The sequence below is a fragment of the Ammospiza nelsoni genome, chromosome Z (assembly GCF_027579445.1).
Source record: "Ammospiza nelsoni isolate bAmmNel1 chromosome Z, bAmmNel1.pri, whole genome shotgun sequence".
Taxonomy (NCBI): domain Eukaryota; kingdom Metazoa; phylum Chordata; class Aves; order Passeriformes; family Passerellidae; genus Ammospiza; species Ammospiza nelsoni.
This window is the reverse complement of record NC_080669.1, coordinates 26,060,026-26,077,099: the sequence shown is the minus strand read 5'-3', so window position 1 is coordinate 26,077,099 and position 17,074 is coordinate 26,060,026. Positions and strand designations below refer to the sequence as shown.

At 41.1% G+C, this 17,074-nt stretch overlaps 1 protein-coding gene across 4 annotated transcripts in view; it reads left to right on the top strand.

Moving 5' to 3' along the window:
- The window catches only part of ABCA1 (ATP binding cassette subfamily A member 1), a 91,934-nt gene that overhangs the window by 19,370 nt on the left and 55,490 nt on the right, over window positions 1–17,074 (top strand). For 3 of the 4 annotated variants that reach the window (XM_059491733.1, XM_059491732.1, XM_059491734.1), the window contains exons 3-5: window positions 2,239–2,332; window positions 5,640–5,781; window positions 6,635–6,756. In XM_059491733.1, coding sequence (XP_059347716.1) covers window positions 2,239–2,332; window positions 5,640–5,781; window positions 6,635–6,756 — 358 coding nt within the window. Of the gene's footprint in view, window positions 1–2,238; window positions 2,333–5,639; window positions 5,782–6,634; window positions 6,757–16,252; window positions 16,398–17,074 lie in introns of those variants that run through there. The other variant, XM_059491735.1, reaches the window with a different exon arrangement.

Here is a 17,074-nt window from a genome sequence, read left to right as displayed (position 1 = left end):
AGGAGAGGAGCTATGTGTGCGGGTGGCCTGTTTCCCCTGCAGCAACAGGGTTTCTTCTTGGGCACTGCTCTCCACCCCAGTGTGGTGTGACTGGGGCTGATATTCTCTGAGCAAGCCAGGGCTTGTGCTCAAGGGCAGCCTTTCTCATTAGTTCTGTAGCAGTTGCAGGGCTGTGAGAGGCTACCTGTCCACACTGGTCACTGCAGGAGGCTTCCACAAGCCCAGCTGACACTGTTCTTCCCCAAACAGTGTAGCAGTAGTTGCTTGGGGTGCATCTGCTTGCCTACAGCCAGGGTGGCTGAGGGCTGTGACATGTGCAAAAGCATGACCATTGATGCTGGAAGACAGAATGGAGTTGTCCTGGTTTCATAGCCACTTCACTGTCAAGTGGAGGAAAAGTCCTGCTATGCCATCCTGGCAGCCGCTATAAGAGTATCTTAAAAACAGGAGTAGACAAGTTGTCAGTGTCCTAGGTCTAAACATTGATCTCTGGAAGCCAGAGCACTGTTTAACGCAGATGGAAGCAGGCTGTCAATGTTAATGGCTGAGTTGTGTGCTGCCACTGCATCATTTATTGTAATAAGAGACTACAGATACTGAGGCATCTTCCTGGTACCTCTGTTAGTGTGATCTCAGTGGGATTTCTTACCCAGTAGTCATACAGTGTGTGCATGACGATTACAGATGACAGAATATTCTGAGTTGGAAGGCACCCACAAGCATCATCAAGGCCAGCTCCTAAGTGAAGGGGCCGTGTGGGGATTATGTTGGCAGCCTTGACCTTATAAGCGCTACGCTCTAACCAGCTGAGCTAATATCAGGATCCAATGGTAACAGTATCCCAGAATTATCTTGCAGAGACTGGCACTGTTACCAGGAAGGCCTGGAAGACTGATGCTCAATTTTTATACCTTTTAGGTAGGGGTGCTATTTGCTGTTTGATGTCAGCTCTGAAGGGTATCTGTGAAAGGCCGTCCTACATAATTTCGTCTGCTGGATCAAGTGACCCTTGTTTTAATGCCCTGTTTTTACAGTGTGTGCTTATTTTGAGGTACAGTAGTTACCTAGAACTTTGTCACCTCAAAGTTTGCATGGAGTGTCTTGTGCTGAGTGTTAAGAGTCCAGTTTTAGCTGTTAATGATGGAACATGGAAAAACATGTTTGTGGGTGGGGATACTGTCTCCCACTAGGTTGCATGTCTTACACTCTGGCTTTTAAGGAGGATGATGTAGACCTCTTATTAGAAAAGACTGAGTTTTTCAGGAAAAAAGTGGAAAAGATTTTTCTTCATTTGACCAAGAAAACACTCTGTTCTGCTGCTAGTAATAGATGAGAAGCATACAGAATATCAGCATAAAAAGCTTTCAGATTTTGTCTCGTAGCTTACTGAAAATACATGTTTATGCAGTCTTTCTGGAGTGGAAACGTAGGGATGTGGCTTCTGAAGCTCAGGTCTGGGAAACTTCAGCTTCTGTCTCAGAAGCTATAGGCTGTAGGCTTGCTTTTGTCCACATGCTTCTGTGGGATGTGACACATCGCAGTGAATTTTTCTGCACTTCAATACTTTAAGAAATGTTGTATATTTAATATCCAGCAGGCTTTTTCTTCTTGTCTTGTCCCTCTAAATAACTGAGTTATTTCTTTACCAGATATTCACTGCCTTTCTGTAGATTACCTGTACCAGTGTGTGCTGCCTACCTTCATGAAAAAAACATAAATTAGAACAAAACAGACTAGATATGAGCCTAATCTTAGTAGCTCTGCTTTCTAGCTAGCAATACATGTCTGCAGTACTGAAAGAGTTGGTGTAGCATGCATCAGCACAGTTTCCATGCCTCATGTGTTAGGGTAGAAGCTTAATGGTCTGCTGTGAGAATGGGATATAAGTACCTCACTGCTTCAAAATATGGGATAAAAAAAATTCAGCTCATTTCTAGAAAGATTAATTGGGAGGTTTTTTCAGTTAGGGGACAGAAAAATATAAAAATAAGCCAAAAATAGCCCTTAAGTACATCCATTTCAGTTGAATAACTGGCACATGTCAATGAAAAAAAACTTTTAATTCTTTGCACATTGAAGCTGGAGGAACAAACTTCTCGATCCTGGTATGTGTAGGCAGAGCAGAGTGAGACAGTGCTTACAAAACTGGTTTGGCTTACAAGTGGATTGTCCTAGAACTTCTGTTCTGACCTTTATTTTGATTATGATGTCTTAATACTTTGCCTTTATTGTTTCCAGTTCCAGCTGCTGATCGAAGTTGCCTGGCCTCTGTTTATCTTCTTCATCCTGATCTCTGTAAGACTTTCATATCCGCCGTATGAGCAGCATGAATGTAAGTAGCAAACACAGCAGCTGCACCCAGACTGCTTTTGTTTCATGGTTAGAATGCGATAATGCAGCTGGCAAGATGGAAAGAGCAGTGGTTCCCCACTTCAGTCAGAAATATGCAAGAGGGCTTAATAACTCCTTTGCTTCCACCTTGGAAACTGCAGTTAACTGATGATGTTACTCCAAGGACTGTAGGTTGCTGCTCTTTCTTGCTGTTTCTCATTTTGTATTTATATTACCCGAGAATTTGCTGTACAGCTCTGCAATATCTGTAAAACCTGCACACCACCCCAGCCTTATTTCTCTTTTTTGATCTGTGTGTGACTTAGCATAAAAGAATGCAGTGTTCTGATCTCTAAGAAGGCAATCCTGTTTCCAGGTAGTAAAGTGCATTAATGTATCACATTAAAGGGCACAAGAGTGATTCCATTCCTTCGAACTATTACAGTGTCAGCTCTGCATTTAGTAGATTCAGCAGTCATACGTTGCTGACAAAAAAACAATTCTACTTTTCTTTTTGTGCCCTAAATGGGCAGATTACTGCTTTTCTTTCAAAGGGAGCTTGTTTTTTATAAATGACTATCTATAGGCCTCTTTGGTTGCCATTTGATTTAGTAAGCATGACTTGTTTATTAGGAACATGGTGTTGTTTTACTGTGTTTGGTGACAGCTTCATACTGCAATTAAGTGATTGTGGAATAGCTCTTTGTTTATCTTTCCTTAGCCTGATTACTTCAAGGTAAGGTTTAAGGGTCAGGAAAATATGTTTCTGAATGGCCCTCTGAAGTGTTTCTTTCTTGAAATAAGGAAAGAACTCCCTTTTACAGCACTTATCTTGTCTTTGCAGTGTCTGGGGCATTTTGTGCTGTTTGCGTGTTCAAGCTGGTATCTTTTTAAATCTGAGGTGTTAGTGTTTGCAGTTTCCCATTACACTTTGACTCTGCTGATCCCATGTACTGCCTAACTTGCTTTTTTCAGCACTCAACAGCATAGTTAAAACTTCCCTAAGTTAAATCTCATATTTTACATGGAATTTGAACTGCCTCTTCTGATTGAATGTTACAGTGACATTAGGAGAGTTATAGACATGAAGCTGAAGAGAAGCAATTAGCACTCTACTCAGCTTTTAAAAATAACTAGCAACCTTAGTGGTAATTAATTTCAGCTACGGCAGGGCTGTATATAAACTGAAACCTAGCAAGAGCTGTGATTTTGTGGGACTACTTGGCTTGGTCTTGCTAGTCAGTAGCCTTCATGTAAAACATTTGGTCTGGCATCATGGTGTCATGAGTATAGTTTTGAGTCTTTTACCTGCAATCCTTTTCCCTTCCCAATTACATGACTATTATTGCTTTGGCTGCCTTCTTGCATTGTTCTGAGCAGTTACAGAGTAAAGGGCATCTGATAACTTTTAATTCACTTCTATGGCTTATTTTTCTTCATTTTTTGAAGACCTCCTTTGAATAGGTTTCTAAATTGTGTTTTCTGGATTGGTTTCACTGAATGTTCGCTTATGCTGACAAATGTGGATGTGTTGTGAAGTGAAGCAGCTTTTGCTGGACTGTGAGCAGACATAGAAAGTAGGCTTTTGGGTTGATGGTGAATTCTTTGGCAACCCTGTGGATGCCTTAAGGGAAGTAGGATTGTTATCTGTAGTGGCAGTGTTGTATGCTGTTATGAAATCACTTGTAGGTGATAGCAGTAACAGAGCCGTGTGCAAGTGCTTTGTAGCCTCCACATAGCACCAGCATTTTAATGGTAGTCTTTTTCAACAAACCAGTAAAATTTTCAGTTTTCTTTCCCTGAATGAGAAGAACCAAGGATTGGACTGTTGTCAGGATTTCTTGTTTCTAGCAGCCTGGCTTGGTGTGAGGAAGTTTTCTCTTAAAATGGGAAGTAACAATTAACTTTGAAGTGATAGCTATGTGGCTTTTACCAGCCCAGTGAGAGAAGACAGATTGCTATTGGGCCAGAGTGCTAGTGCTGTCTTGTGTCGTGTAGAACCTTCTTTTCTGTTCCTGTGACCCTTCAAAGTATTCAAAATGCACTTTTTTGGCAGTGGGAGGGAGAGAAGCTGACAAGACATGACTAATCTCTTCTGAAAAGCTAGATGTTTGCAGCACTGTAATTGAAAATTATGTGCAGCACTGTAATTGAAAATTATATTGCACTGTTTTCTTTGTATCTTATCTGATTTAAAACCAACAGATTCCTGCTATACTTTTGGAGAAACTGGTGTTACATGCATCACTATGTCTAAATGGTTACTATAAACTCTTGTGTGTCATTCCTCTTTTGACATTGCTCTAAACATTTTCTTGGAGTTACTAACAGTGTAAAATGAAAGGCATGGAGGACAGAGAAGATGATTTTCTGGGAAGTTTTACAAGATGAATCTGAAAGTCTTAGCATTTTTCCTCTTTCTCCCTCCTTCACTGCAAGCCCCTCAGCCAAGAACAAAAGGGTAAAATGAAACAAAAGTCAGGTCAGGTAAATAGCTCTTCTATTTTAAACAGAGAATTAGGAGCAAGAGTTCCCTGGAAACACTAAGCTTAGTTTCCTTAACCCTTCTCTTGCATAGAGTTCTTGCCTTTCTCCAGGGAGGGCTGATATGGTTTCCATCTTCCTTCAGCCATCCACATTAATCGGCCTTGCTGTAATTTAACAGATTTGATACTACTTCTTTCTTGGGCTTTGATACTTCTGTTGGAGTTGGAGGTAGGGAGCCAGCCCCCTGAGTGATGGCAGGCATGCTGGGAGGATGAGGTGGGCACCAGAGGGGAGGGGTGGGCATCTGATCCTCAAAGTCTTGAGCTTTGAGATCCTGAGAAAGGGACATAATCTTCCTCCAAGATCCTGTCCCTAGTGTGAAGGTGAGGAAGCAAGCTTGTTGCAAAAAGAAGCCTGACAGTTTATGTAAGGTCCAGGATTATACAAGGGAGGCCTTTCTTCCCCAGTCATTGTGTGGGGGTATGGGATTCACAAGTATACAAGTGGCATACTGGTGGAGATCTGCCATGACTAGTTTTTTACTGCTTTGTTCTTATACAGGATGTAAACTCTGGTCTATGACTTCACTAGTTCTTTAGTGAAAAGGTTTAGACCTCAGCAAGAAGATTTGAAAGAGCAGCGTGGGGAGTCTAATACAGGCTCAATTCTTCGTAGGACTGAGCGTTGGCTGGTCTGCTCTTTTGTAGGCACTTGGGGGCAATAGTCAGTGCAGGGTTAGCACTGCTCTTCAAATACAGTGCTGTGTGGTAGAGGACTGTATCATGTGTTTGTCTTCTAACTCCTGTCTTTCTATATTCTAGGTCACTTTCCAAATAAAGCTATGCCTTCAGCAGGAACCTTGCCATGGATACAGGGGATCATCTGCAATGCCAACAACCCATGTTTCCGCTACCCAACTCCTGGGGAATCCCCTGGTATTGTTGGAAACTTCAATGCCTCCATGTGAGTCTGTCTGCTTTTGCCTCATCTCTGTTCTTAGGGAAACATGGGGGAAAGGGGTATTTGGAAGTCACCTATCAGTTGTGAAATCTTACACTGTGTGAGGGTTTTGCAGTTTCTACTGCCTCTGTAGTACCAGATTCTTCAGTTACCAACTTCACAGGGGCTAGCAGGCAGCTGGTAGGCATGCAGAATTCCCAAGTTCAATTACCTGAAGCTCTTGGTGAATGAAAAGCTTTGCATGGATAAGGACTGAGCCCATTCTCTTACCTGGGCTCAGAATTTGACCTCAAAAAAGTAAGGCTTTTTAAGATGCTCCTTTTTTCAGAGCATCTTTTTTCCTGGTTAATGAACCTCTGAACAATGTAGAGTGAGAGGCAGTTGAACATGTTTAGGGAATACACCCTGATGTTTATTGCTTATTGCTGGCTGATATGATGCAGGAAGCACAATTTATGGCCAGCTTTCTTATACTTTGCCTTACTTGCTACATTCATGGTCTCGGGAAAGATAGGCTTAATGTAGAGCATAATGCATCTGGAGAAGCATTTGAAAGGAGCAAGGATATTGTTAAATTATTGTGCTTCTAAGAAGCAGCAGGAACCCCTCTCCACCTCTGTCATAAAACCGCTTTCAAATGCATGATGTTCAGTGTAACTTATTGATTGATCTTGCATTAGCAGACATCTTTTATTAACCTCCTTGGATTGTCACTGGGTAGTCATTGAGGAAAGTTTTTGTGCTGGCATGACATAATTAGAGGGGATTGAAGTTTGGAATTGGTATGTAAAACTGTATCTGTGGATGGTGGCTCATGGAGCTGATGACTGCTGGTTGTTTTTCTATTTTCCTACAGTATTTCCCGCTTGTTCTCGGATGCCAGGAGGTTACTGTTGTACAGCCAACAGGACACAAGTATAAAGGATGTCCAGAAGGTCCTGGGAAAACTACGCAAGTTGGGAAATTCCTCTGGCTTAGGTAATAGCCTGATAGAAAGAGTCAATATCTGATATTTTTGGCCTGGTTAATTCTATGTGCGGGTAAATTTCAGGAATGTACCATAATGTGAATGTGCACTATTATAACTTGCAGCTTATGGAACCTTTTCCAATCCTGCAGAAGTACCTTAAACCTCTCCTGTGTCAGAGCTTTGTGTGCTCTTTAATTTATTTGGTGGAAGAAGAAAGGCATGGTGTGTAATGCCAAGAACAGCAGCTGTTTTGGATGTGAAACTATAATCCTGAGCACACTGAAGTTTGTTAAAGTGCTTGTTTTCTCAAAGGAGCTGAAGTAGTGTGTCTTTTTGGAAAAGTACTAGTTATTTTGATATTTTGTGAAGCAGTGAACACGATGTAGCTGCAATTTAGTGTTCTACCCTCTGAGCTCCAGAGGGAAGTGTGCTGGAAGAACACAGATGGAGAAATACAGATATTGGCCTCCCAATTTACAAACTCAAAACTGGTTATTATCTGACAATGAAATATGCATTTGCCTTCTTGCGTTTTGTTTTGGTTTTGACTTTGCTGTTATATACTCTCTGATATTCTCTGGCAGGATTTTGAATGGCAGGGTACAAAAGAAAACTGTCTAGTTTCACTGCCCTATTTCCTATGAAAATTAGAATCCTCCCATTTTTAGCTTGTGTGAGGAGATGGTGTGCTTTCCTGCCCTGTGCAGATGAATGACTGACTAGTGTGAGATCACATGGGAAGCTTGCAGCAGAGCTCTGTCCAGTCTCAGGAAATAATGTGGCAGATCCTTGCTATTGCCAGGTCTCTCTGATGTGGTGCCTAAAAGTTTTTTGGCATATTCTTCCCTGAAAGATTGTCTGTCTTGGCTGCTGTGTTAGTGTGGCATGTGCCTAGTGGAAATGATGGAAAGTAACAGTTTAGAAAGACATACAGCAGGGAAATAGAAAAGGGAGCATAGCCATTGAGGGTCTTCACCCATAGCCTTTATGCAGCATGTAGAGCTCTTTGGACACAGGTAGTATTTTGGTGTTTTGTGAAAATTGCTCTTGGTTTCACAGCAATAGTTCTTCTTAGCTCTCATCATTTGAAGCTCAGGCAGGCTGCAGGGAGAAAAATATCTAACCTGATATGATGTGAATAGTGTCACATAGTCTGATGTGTACTGAGCATACCTAAAGCAGAGATGGTATTTTTACATTCTTTTCTGTCTTGCTCAGTACATTGCAGGTCACCTGTGATGTGATCACAGCTGCATATAATACTGTAGTCTACTGACTCTGACCATTAGTTCATAGTTGTGTATAAAGGACATGCCTTCTTGCTAAGGAACTCAGTATCCATACCACCAGGCCTTCTCTCTTTTTACTCACAGAACTGGTGATTGACATCTCACACTTTTACCTAAATCTGGAGCAGCTTCAGAAGGGAGAGGATACAGAGTGAATCCTTTGTGCAGAAATGGACACATAATGAACACAGCCAAAATGAGTTAAAATGACTGTTTCCCAAGGAGAAGTTTGATGTTGTTTTCATGGATATCTTCAATTGTTTGGTTTGTTTGCTGGGAACAAGCTCTGCCCATCAGAATGACAGATAATTATTGTCACTGGTTTTACACTTCTAGTAGTAGTATTTTACTCTTTAGTGTTATTTCTTTTACACTTGCATTGACAAGTTAACTCTTCCAAAGAGAGTAGATCCTGGTGTGGTGTTTTTAATTGAGACATGCAGTGAATGTCAGACATGGACATTTACAAGAACATTATTAAAGCGATAAACTGAAGCTCTTACTGCTGGGAAGGTCTTAAGGGGGAGGAGTGATTCCAAGAAGAGTTTTTTTTTTTGCCTATGGAGTATTTTACAACTTGAAAGTCAGAAGCTCATGTTTCGCTCTACTGTAAAGACTGGTGGACTGACTGTAAAAACAATCCTCAGACCCAGTCACACAGACTATATTTCTATAATAAAATATTTCAAATGTGTAATCAAAAAATCAAGCCTCTGTGTCATTAGGATGACAGAATGTCCATGGTTGGTAAGGCCTTTGGAGAACAAAGCCTGTTTGTCTTTCTTATGCTAATTTACAAAGCCATCCAGCTTGGTGGATCCTGCTGTCCACTCATTGGTTGTGTGATTCATTCTTTGACAGCATGCATGATACAGCATCCTCTAATCTTAGAAGCATTCATTTATTTATACTTAGCAGTGCTTAGATTCCTGTTCAAGGGAGGTCAACTCTCAGTTGCTGTTGATGATGAGGTGTGAGAGATGCAAATCCTCTTCCCTCTGGAGCATTTCTTCCAGTGACTCTGGGAACCTAAGGAGACAGTAGGAGTGGGTGTCAGATATAAGTGCACCACCCAGCCTGAAAGCACTGTCTCTATATATGTGTTTCCCCCAGCAGCAGGAGGGCTCGTTATCAATAAGCTAATAATTGAAAATATAATATCCTATATGTTACAAACTCTCGCCTGGACCTGAAGCCATGTGAATTGGTGGTGCATACAGGTGGAACTTTACAACTTCCCCAGTGGGATGTGCTCCTTGATGTGACATCGACTCTGTTGGAGTTTCTGCAGCTCCTTTCTCCCCTCACACACTCTTCCCACTACTGCCAGATGATTTTGAAACAGGCTTCTGGGAGTTATCTCTCATTGCTAGCGTGCAAATTTGAGCTAATGCTGGTCATGCAGAGCATTCATGTCTATATCTGGTTTCTGATGTCTGAATCTGTTCAGAGGGCATTTGCCAGAGTCCTTTCACTGGAACCTTCTTTAAAACAACCCTCACAAACTAAAGTTCAAGGTGTGATTCTTAGTCTTCTGATCTGAAGTTAGGCATGAGCTGAACCTTGGGAATGAGAGACCTACTTAAGATGGCTCACGTTGCTTGCACAGGTATGAGCATGTCAGTGTCTTTGTTAAACACAAGGTAGGACATGAAGGTTTTGTTCAGGACATGCTATCCACTCATTTCAACAGGCTTTGTATCTTAGGCACTTCTTGATAAGGTGGGAGATAATTCCTCATAACAGGGCTGTTTATGCAGGAGTTGGAGGAGGGACAACAGAGATCTCTCTGTTGGAGAGGAAGGTGTTATTAGTAGGGAACAGTTCAGTGTGGCTTCATGTAGCACGATTTTTGGCCAGGATGCCAGGATAAAGTGCTAAGTGGTGGTGTGAGGGAGTTCAGCACATGCAGCTGTCATGCTCTATGGCCACTGCTGTTGTGTGGCTGCTTCCAGCAAACCCCGAGCAGTGAAATCTACGTGCAGGCACACACATACCATAACATAATCAATTTTGCAGGCAGATGCCAGTTGCCCTCTCTGTTCCACTTGTTACATGTCTGTCCAGCAATGTCACCAAGGTCTTTAACACTCATGATAAGGCAGAGTGCAAATCAGTACAGAGAGTCAAAGACCTTGGTGACGGCACTTTCAAGAGCATGAAAAGGCTGCTGGGATCACCAGTTGCAAGCACTGAATTTGCAGCTGGCCTCAGTGCCATTTTATCAGGCGAACTGTTAGCAAGAAATAAGCCTCTTCTGTTTTGAAAGATGGAGGTACAGCTTGCTATTGACTCTGAGGCACACTTCCCTTGTTTCTTCCTTCTGTCTACATGACTCTAAAATACTTTGTTCTGCAGTGCCACAGGGTAATAAATTAACAGGTATAATTAAAGCCATCTTCTTTGTTTGCTGCTAAAAGTTGCAGATATAAGCCAGCCTGGCTAGTATTTACTGCATTGCTTTTAGTTTTCAGTGGTCCCAAAGGGCATGTTTCTATTTTTCTTGAAGCCAACCCAACTAAATGAAAATGGAGCAATGAAATAGGCAGAGGGAAACAAACATCGCCTAAGAAATTGCATCATATCTTGGGCTATTATTCCACATGTGCCCTGCCTGTCCCAGTTGTTTGCTGGATTAGTATTGCTTGTGGCAGAAGAGACAAACATCAGCTGGGTGGCATTCTTTGCTGATGTTGCACTCTGCTCCACACAGAGATGTTGACACTGAAGGAGTTGGCAGCCTGTCCTCTGGTCAATGCTATTAGTGCTCTTTTTTTATTTAACAGGTGAAGGATGGTAGAGGGCTTGGGCTAAAGAAGAGCCTTTGGAGAGGCTTTCTGGTGGCTTGTGTATTACTGTATGATTACAGGGTGCTCAGGGAAACAGGATGTCATATATTATCTGCTAGGTAACATTAAGGTGGTGGCTAACTCCCTCCTCAGTGTCTTGTCCCTAACAAAATTGAGCCCACACCCTCAAGCTAAACATTCAGATTGGTTCTTATACCTGCCTATGCCTGCCTAATTAGACTGGTTTCCTCCCTGACTTCCTTTGGGAAGAATCCTAGCAAAAACCAGCTAGGCTAGAATGAAGACTAGCAAACCATATGTCCAGGTGGCCTTCATGCCCGGAAACACCTCCAAACACTAACTGTGGCAGGGTGGCATTCTTGTTGCTGCACATAGATATGCACCTGGGTTCTCTGATAGTGTGCTCCACAGAGACATTCAGGTCCTTGCCTTTCCTTTAGGCCAGGGGAAAAGTGCTGCCAAAAATGCTGTCCTGTGGTATCAGTAGAGAGGTCTTGATTTATTGAGGTAGGTAGGAAGGCTACTTTACCTTTGTGTATTCAGTAGCAGTTACCTTGCACTAGCCCTCAGCAGAACTCCCTAGGGCATTCCTGGCTGCTACTGCCTCCCAGTCCAAAGCATTCCTCCAGGAAGGGGAGTCTGGGACTGTGTGGGAACCGCTGTGATTTCTGCTGGGTGAGATGCAGCCTGTCACAATGAGCAAGTGGAAGAAGTGGCCAATACTGGGTGCCTGGGTTGCACAAAGATTGTAGTTGTTGATTGGATAGGAGATTCAGGTACACATGGCAGTTTTCCCACATTTGCTTAATTAATTTTTTCTTCAAATCTCTGTGCTACTAAACAGGCATGTACATGAATGTTCTTAGAGTTTATTTTTTAAGTAAACGGAAATTGTTTAGGCAACTGCAGATCTTCTGGAAAAACATTTCCAAAACATTATTGGAAGGGCAGTTTAGGTCCCTTATTACAGGCTGTGGGCAAAGTCTCTCTGTGAATCCAATTGGTGTGTTATTTTTTCTGTCCTCAGCTGAAACTGGGAGGCTGACAGGCAAGAGGTAGGCAGAAGTGGAAAAGACTTCTTATGGCAGCATTGGTCCCAGGTTTTTTATTGGGCAATTAGGTGCATAGCTTTAATTAGTTAGGTGACATGATATTTGCATAATTCAGAAAATAGTGTCCTGTAACTACAATATAACGAGATATGGAATCATCATTTTCAATAGAGCCTGCTTTCCTTATTATTTGGAAGCCAAGGATGTGATTAAACTAATAAAATTAGTTTAATAGAGTTTGATAGAGGTCAAAGTACAAAGGTCTGCTGTACTTTAAAATCTGTTTCCTGGAGAATCATACTTGTTATCCATGGGACTTTTTATGAACAGTTGTTACTATGTGACTTTGCTTAGAGGTTGAGAGGTTGAGATTGGTAAACACATCTCAGCATAATGTGCTGTATTCTGGTTCTGTAGAACTGGGCTTTAATGCTGTTTTTTGGTCTGAACTTCCTTCATACAGAGATACTTCTGAAGATAGAATCCAAGCTGGCATAATTCTGAACTTCTAGGTAGATATGTATGGATGTGATAGAGCAAGACTGAAATCTCTTTGAATGGGGATTGAAAAAACATATGCAGTGTTACTTTAAATCTGGCATTTTTACACTTGCATTGACAAGTTAACTCTTCCAAAGAGAGTAGATCCTGGTGTGGTGTTTTGAATTGAGACGTGCAGTGAATGTCAGACATGGACATTTACAAGAACATTATTAAAGCCATAAACTGAAGCTGTTGTGTCTGAACTATACTAGGTGACAGGAGCTTGAGAAAAATGTTTCTGAGAATCCTGTTGCAGAAGATTGTGTGAAACCTATTAATAAAAAAAGGAAACTGCAGGCTTGTTGGCTAAGGCTGCACTGGCAGCGTAGTTACTTCAGACCCAGCTAACCTGGTGCCAGTTAATGGCACTGCATGGAGAGGAGTCAACAGCACCCATAACTACAATTAGCAACAGAGTGTGGTTGAGTATCCAGTAGATACTAAATTTCAATTTCTTAATTTCATTCACCTTTATCTTGTCTAGATAAAGATACAATGATAAAGAAAGCAAGAATTGCTTACTGTACTTATCAGTAATTAGTATTAGTATGTGCTGCAGAGGTAGTGCCATCTTTAAAAGTTCTGGGTGTTCTCTTTAGTCTTTAGCCTTGTCTGTCAATGCTGACTTTTATTTTAAACCAGCAAATAAAGTGGAAAGTGTTAGGTGAACAGTTAGGCTTCTCACACTTTGCTATTATCTCCCTCTGTATGGAACTTGTCAGTACAGCTTGTTAATGTCAGGATTATGTTGACCAAACTTACGCTGTTTTAGCCTTAATTTGCATTTATTTTCTGCTTTCCACTCTGGCAAATTCTGCATTTCTTTTCACTGACTTCTAATCTCATAATCTTAAGAAATGCCTGATTTGTGGAAGATTGCATTGGGTTTGTTTAAGCTGCATTCTGAGGTTGGTTGAGACAGTGGGGTAGAGACTTTGCACATTGAGCTTAGTGTTAGTACTCCCCTAGGAAATATGTAACACTGTTATTTGATGAAAAGTTCAGCTTTCTCAGGGGATTTCTGTGGGCCTGAGCTCTCATGAGAGTGGTGATTATGAAATTGCCCCGTTTGGAAAAAGTCCTGTACACTTCTGTGTTTGGTTGGTACTGAGGCCAGAGTGCCTAATTTAGGTCTGACCTCCCATATCTCTCAAGTTAATATTCAGCTTTGGAGCAGTCTCTAGTGATAATACATTTTATCTTCAGCATATATTACAAACACTTATTACCTAATTTTTACAGCATTCCTGTGAGCTAAATAAATAAACAGCTGCCCTCATTCTCAAACACGGTAGGATGTGGCAGTTTTCAATGCAGTCAGGATGCAGTAAAAACTGATGGCTTTTAAAAAATGTTGATGGTAAATCAAGTTCTTTTTTACACAGGCAAGAGGACAGGGCACTGCATGCCTAATTTTTTTGAAAATCCATGACAGTTCAATTTTTGGGCAATATTTCATGTTCTGCTTAATACTTTTGGTCATAAAATAAGTGACTTTTAGTAGCAGGATCCTGACTAAAATGAAGCAAAATATTCTGCCACCTGTGACTGAATTTCTTTGCAGCTTTATTAAAATGTGACGCTCTCCACTTTCAACCCTAGTGATTTTTGCTGTTGCTGTGTTTTATTGAGTAGTAGTTGTGAATTCATTGAAATACATTTTAAATTCATTTAATGAGTTTTATGTTTATACTTTCATATGTTTTGTTTTCAAAATTCTGGAAAAATCCATTTAATTAAATGCAACAGCTGCAGAATTAAAAAAATAGGCATATGCTTATGTATTTACTGAGTGTCAATAAGTAATAGAGTTTGTTAAAACCTGGTATTGCTTAGGCCTGTGTAGCAAGAATTCTCAGCTGATAAAAAATTGGTGTACCTTTGAAAATTCAGTGGAATGTCACTAATCTATTAGCTGGAGAACTTGCCCAAGCTTTTTTTTATGCTGACCTGGCAGCACTCTGTGTGCTATAGTGGGGGAGATTCATGCTGTTCTGTGACACACATCCTCTGTAAACAGCCAGTTTCCTTCCCTTTCTAATTTAGCTTTAGTTTTAAGAATGGTGCAATAAAAGGCCCTTTAAAAGGATTTAAAATAAGACCCTTTCCTGTGAGTTTTGGTGTTTTGTGGTGTTTTTTTCCTCATTCTGTTCTTCTAAATGTATTTTTAGAGGAACATACCACTTGAGGTAGAATTTAAGTGTGTTTTTCTTGACATTGTCAGAAGGTTTACTTAACCACAGACAGTCAGAACTTAATAAGCATAAACTATTATATCTTTGGAGGTCTTTTCCTTATAGTTCTCTATCTATTCTGACAAGTGCAGCTGAAACATAATTGGACCATATCTGAAGCTGACTGAGCATAGATATGGCCAGAAGGAGATTTGCTGATGGGGCAAAGACAGCTTACTGCAAAGATAGCAATATCTGCAGTCTGAATGCCTGTTCCGGATTGTGCCAACCACCTCCTTAGGAAAGCAGCAAAGAGCTGCTTCAGAACAGTAGGGAGAAAAATGAAAAGTGGATTTGACACTTGAGACCTAGTGCGGATATGGAAGTCCATGATCCTGGCAATTTTCATTGTAGCAAAGGCGCAACCATGTGACAACATGGTCAGCAGCCATCGCCTATGGTTTTACCCTGCTCTGTTCACATGCTTCCTGCTTAGCAGGTGAGGAACAGTGTGCTGTAAAGCCAGAGAACACAAAGACAACAAAGTAGCCCTTTAAGACCACAAGTGTCTTCACCTACCTCATCTTTTTCCTTCTTTTTCATGTAATCTCTACTGCTCCCTTAAAGTGCAAGGAATTTTACTAGTGTATCTATAGAAATGAGGTGTAAGACCTCTCTGGCAGTACATACTCCATTTTCTTCAGATAATTGCAGTGCTTTCTGACTCTGGTACACAGAATCAGTTTCCTAAAGTACCAGGAGGTACCGCTCTTCTCTGCACCTAGAAGTAATCCAGTTCTCTGTGTAAAGCAGAGTGGTGCAAATGTTCCAGGGTGTATTTTCAGACAGCAAGTTATGTCAGTACCTAAGGGAAGGACTGGTTAGTATATTGACAGGTCAATAGGAAACCAGCTGGAAGGATGAGCTCCTGAAACTGCAAAGGCAGGTTCTGTTTGGGACCATCCTGATGTAATGTAGTATAATGTCACACTTAGAATGTGAGAGACATGATTTCCAGCTAAAACTTTGTGTGGGTTTGGGCAGTCATTATTTACTAAGCATCTGTGTTTCACTAGGTACAGAAAACATAATCTTTTCTTTGGTGCTGAAGTTTGAGGGTTTTATTCCCTTCTGTTGGACTTGACTCAAAAGCAAACCCAAACAACTATCCGTAAGGGTAACTTTACAGTGACCAACTAAATAGAAATATAGGTAGCAATCATGGGAGATTAAAATAATTTGGATATAGATGTATTTTCAGTGGAAGTAGACTGTGTTTCTGGTTAAACTAAGTGGAGTGTAATGATTGGCTTATTGTGGTTAATCTTCAGCATTTTTTGATTTATTTTACTCTTTGTTCTGAAGGTGGCTTATGCTGCAGTGTGCTGGAATAAGGAGCATTAGGACTTGGCACTAAATTCGGAAGTGTCAGATCTTCCTTAACATAGGAAAAGTAAGAGCTACTACAATCTGCTGACTGCAGGCTTGGTATCTTGCTGAACTTTAGAATCAGTCAGATGTCAGTCAGGTTCCCCGAATTTGTGACGAGTAAGAGGAACAGATAACTGGCAGGATGAGCCTTCACACCCAAGGGAGGGTAGTTTTTTTTCTTCTCATCAGCCTTTCTGTGTAAGGAGGAACAAATACAAGTGCAGGACAGTCAGGGTGCTTTGATCCTGGAAAGCTCTGCCTGCTATTTTGCTTAAGGTTCATCATTAACCATGCCAGTTTAATGGGAGAAGCTCTTCAAACTGGATACGTGGTGCTGTGAGAATTTTCAAGTAGGAAAATACTGCTGGATACATTCTGCCTGCTTGTTTTGGGGAGAGAATGATTCTCATATAAGTATCTTCTGGTTGCATTTGAATTAACAGTCTCACAGATACATGCTTACATAGCCGGTTTATGAAATGACTTCTGCTATTAGTAATGGTCATTTGATGTCCAGCCCTGCCGTTTCCAGTGATTTGAATTTCTACTAAATTTACGGTCACTTTCTCAAGTAGAAGGAATTCTAGACAGGGTCCTCCTTGGTCCCAGCTTACTCTTTCAACTTCTGCTTAGCTCCATGCATTTTTAATAGCATAGTGCCATTGCGATTCCTTGTGTGCTTATGTTTGCCATTAGAATTGTGGTGGCATGTGGTATGTGACTGGATGTGATCTAGGCATTTGGTTTTCTCTCTCTACTGCTTGGGGTTTTAAAATAGATTTTACTTTGAGTTGATGTTTTGAAGCATCTAAAACCTCTATATTTCCAGGGCATAATATTCCCAGTGCTGTGAAAATCCAGTCTTAACATCAAAGAATTACTTCCTGACTTTGTAGAAGAACCATCTTGCCCTGAGCTGGGTTTGACCTTTGGAGGGCCTTCTCTGTAGTTTATACCATCCCTGAATTTATTTGGTTTACCACTTCTGAAAATAATGTTGTTGTATTAATGAAGTATTTTATATCGT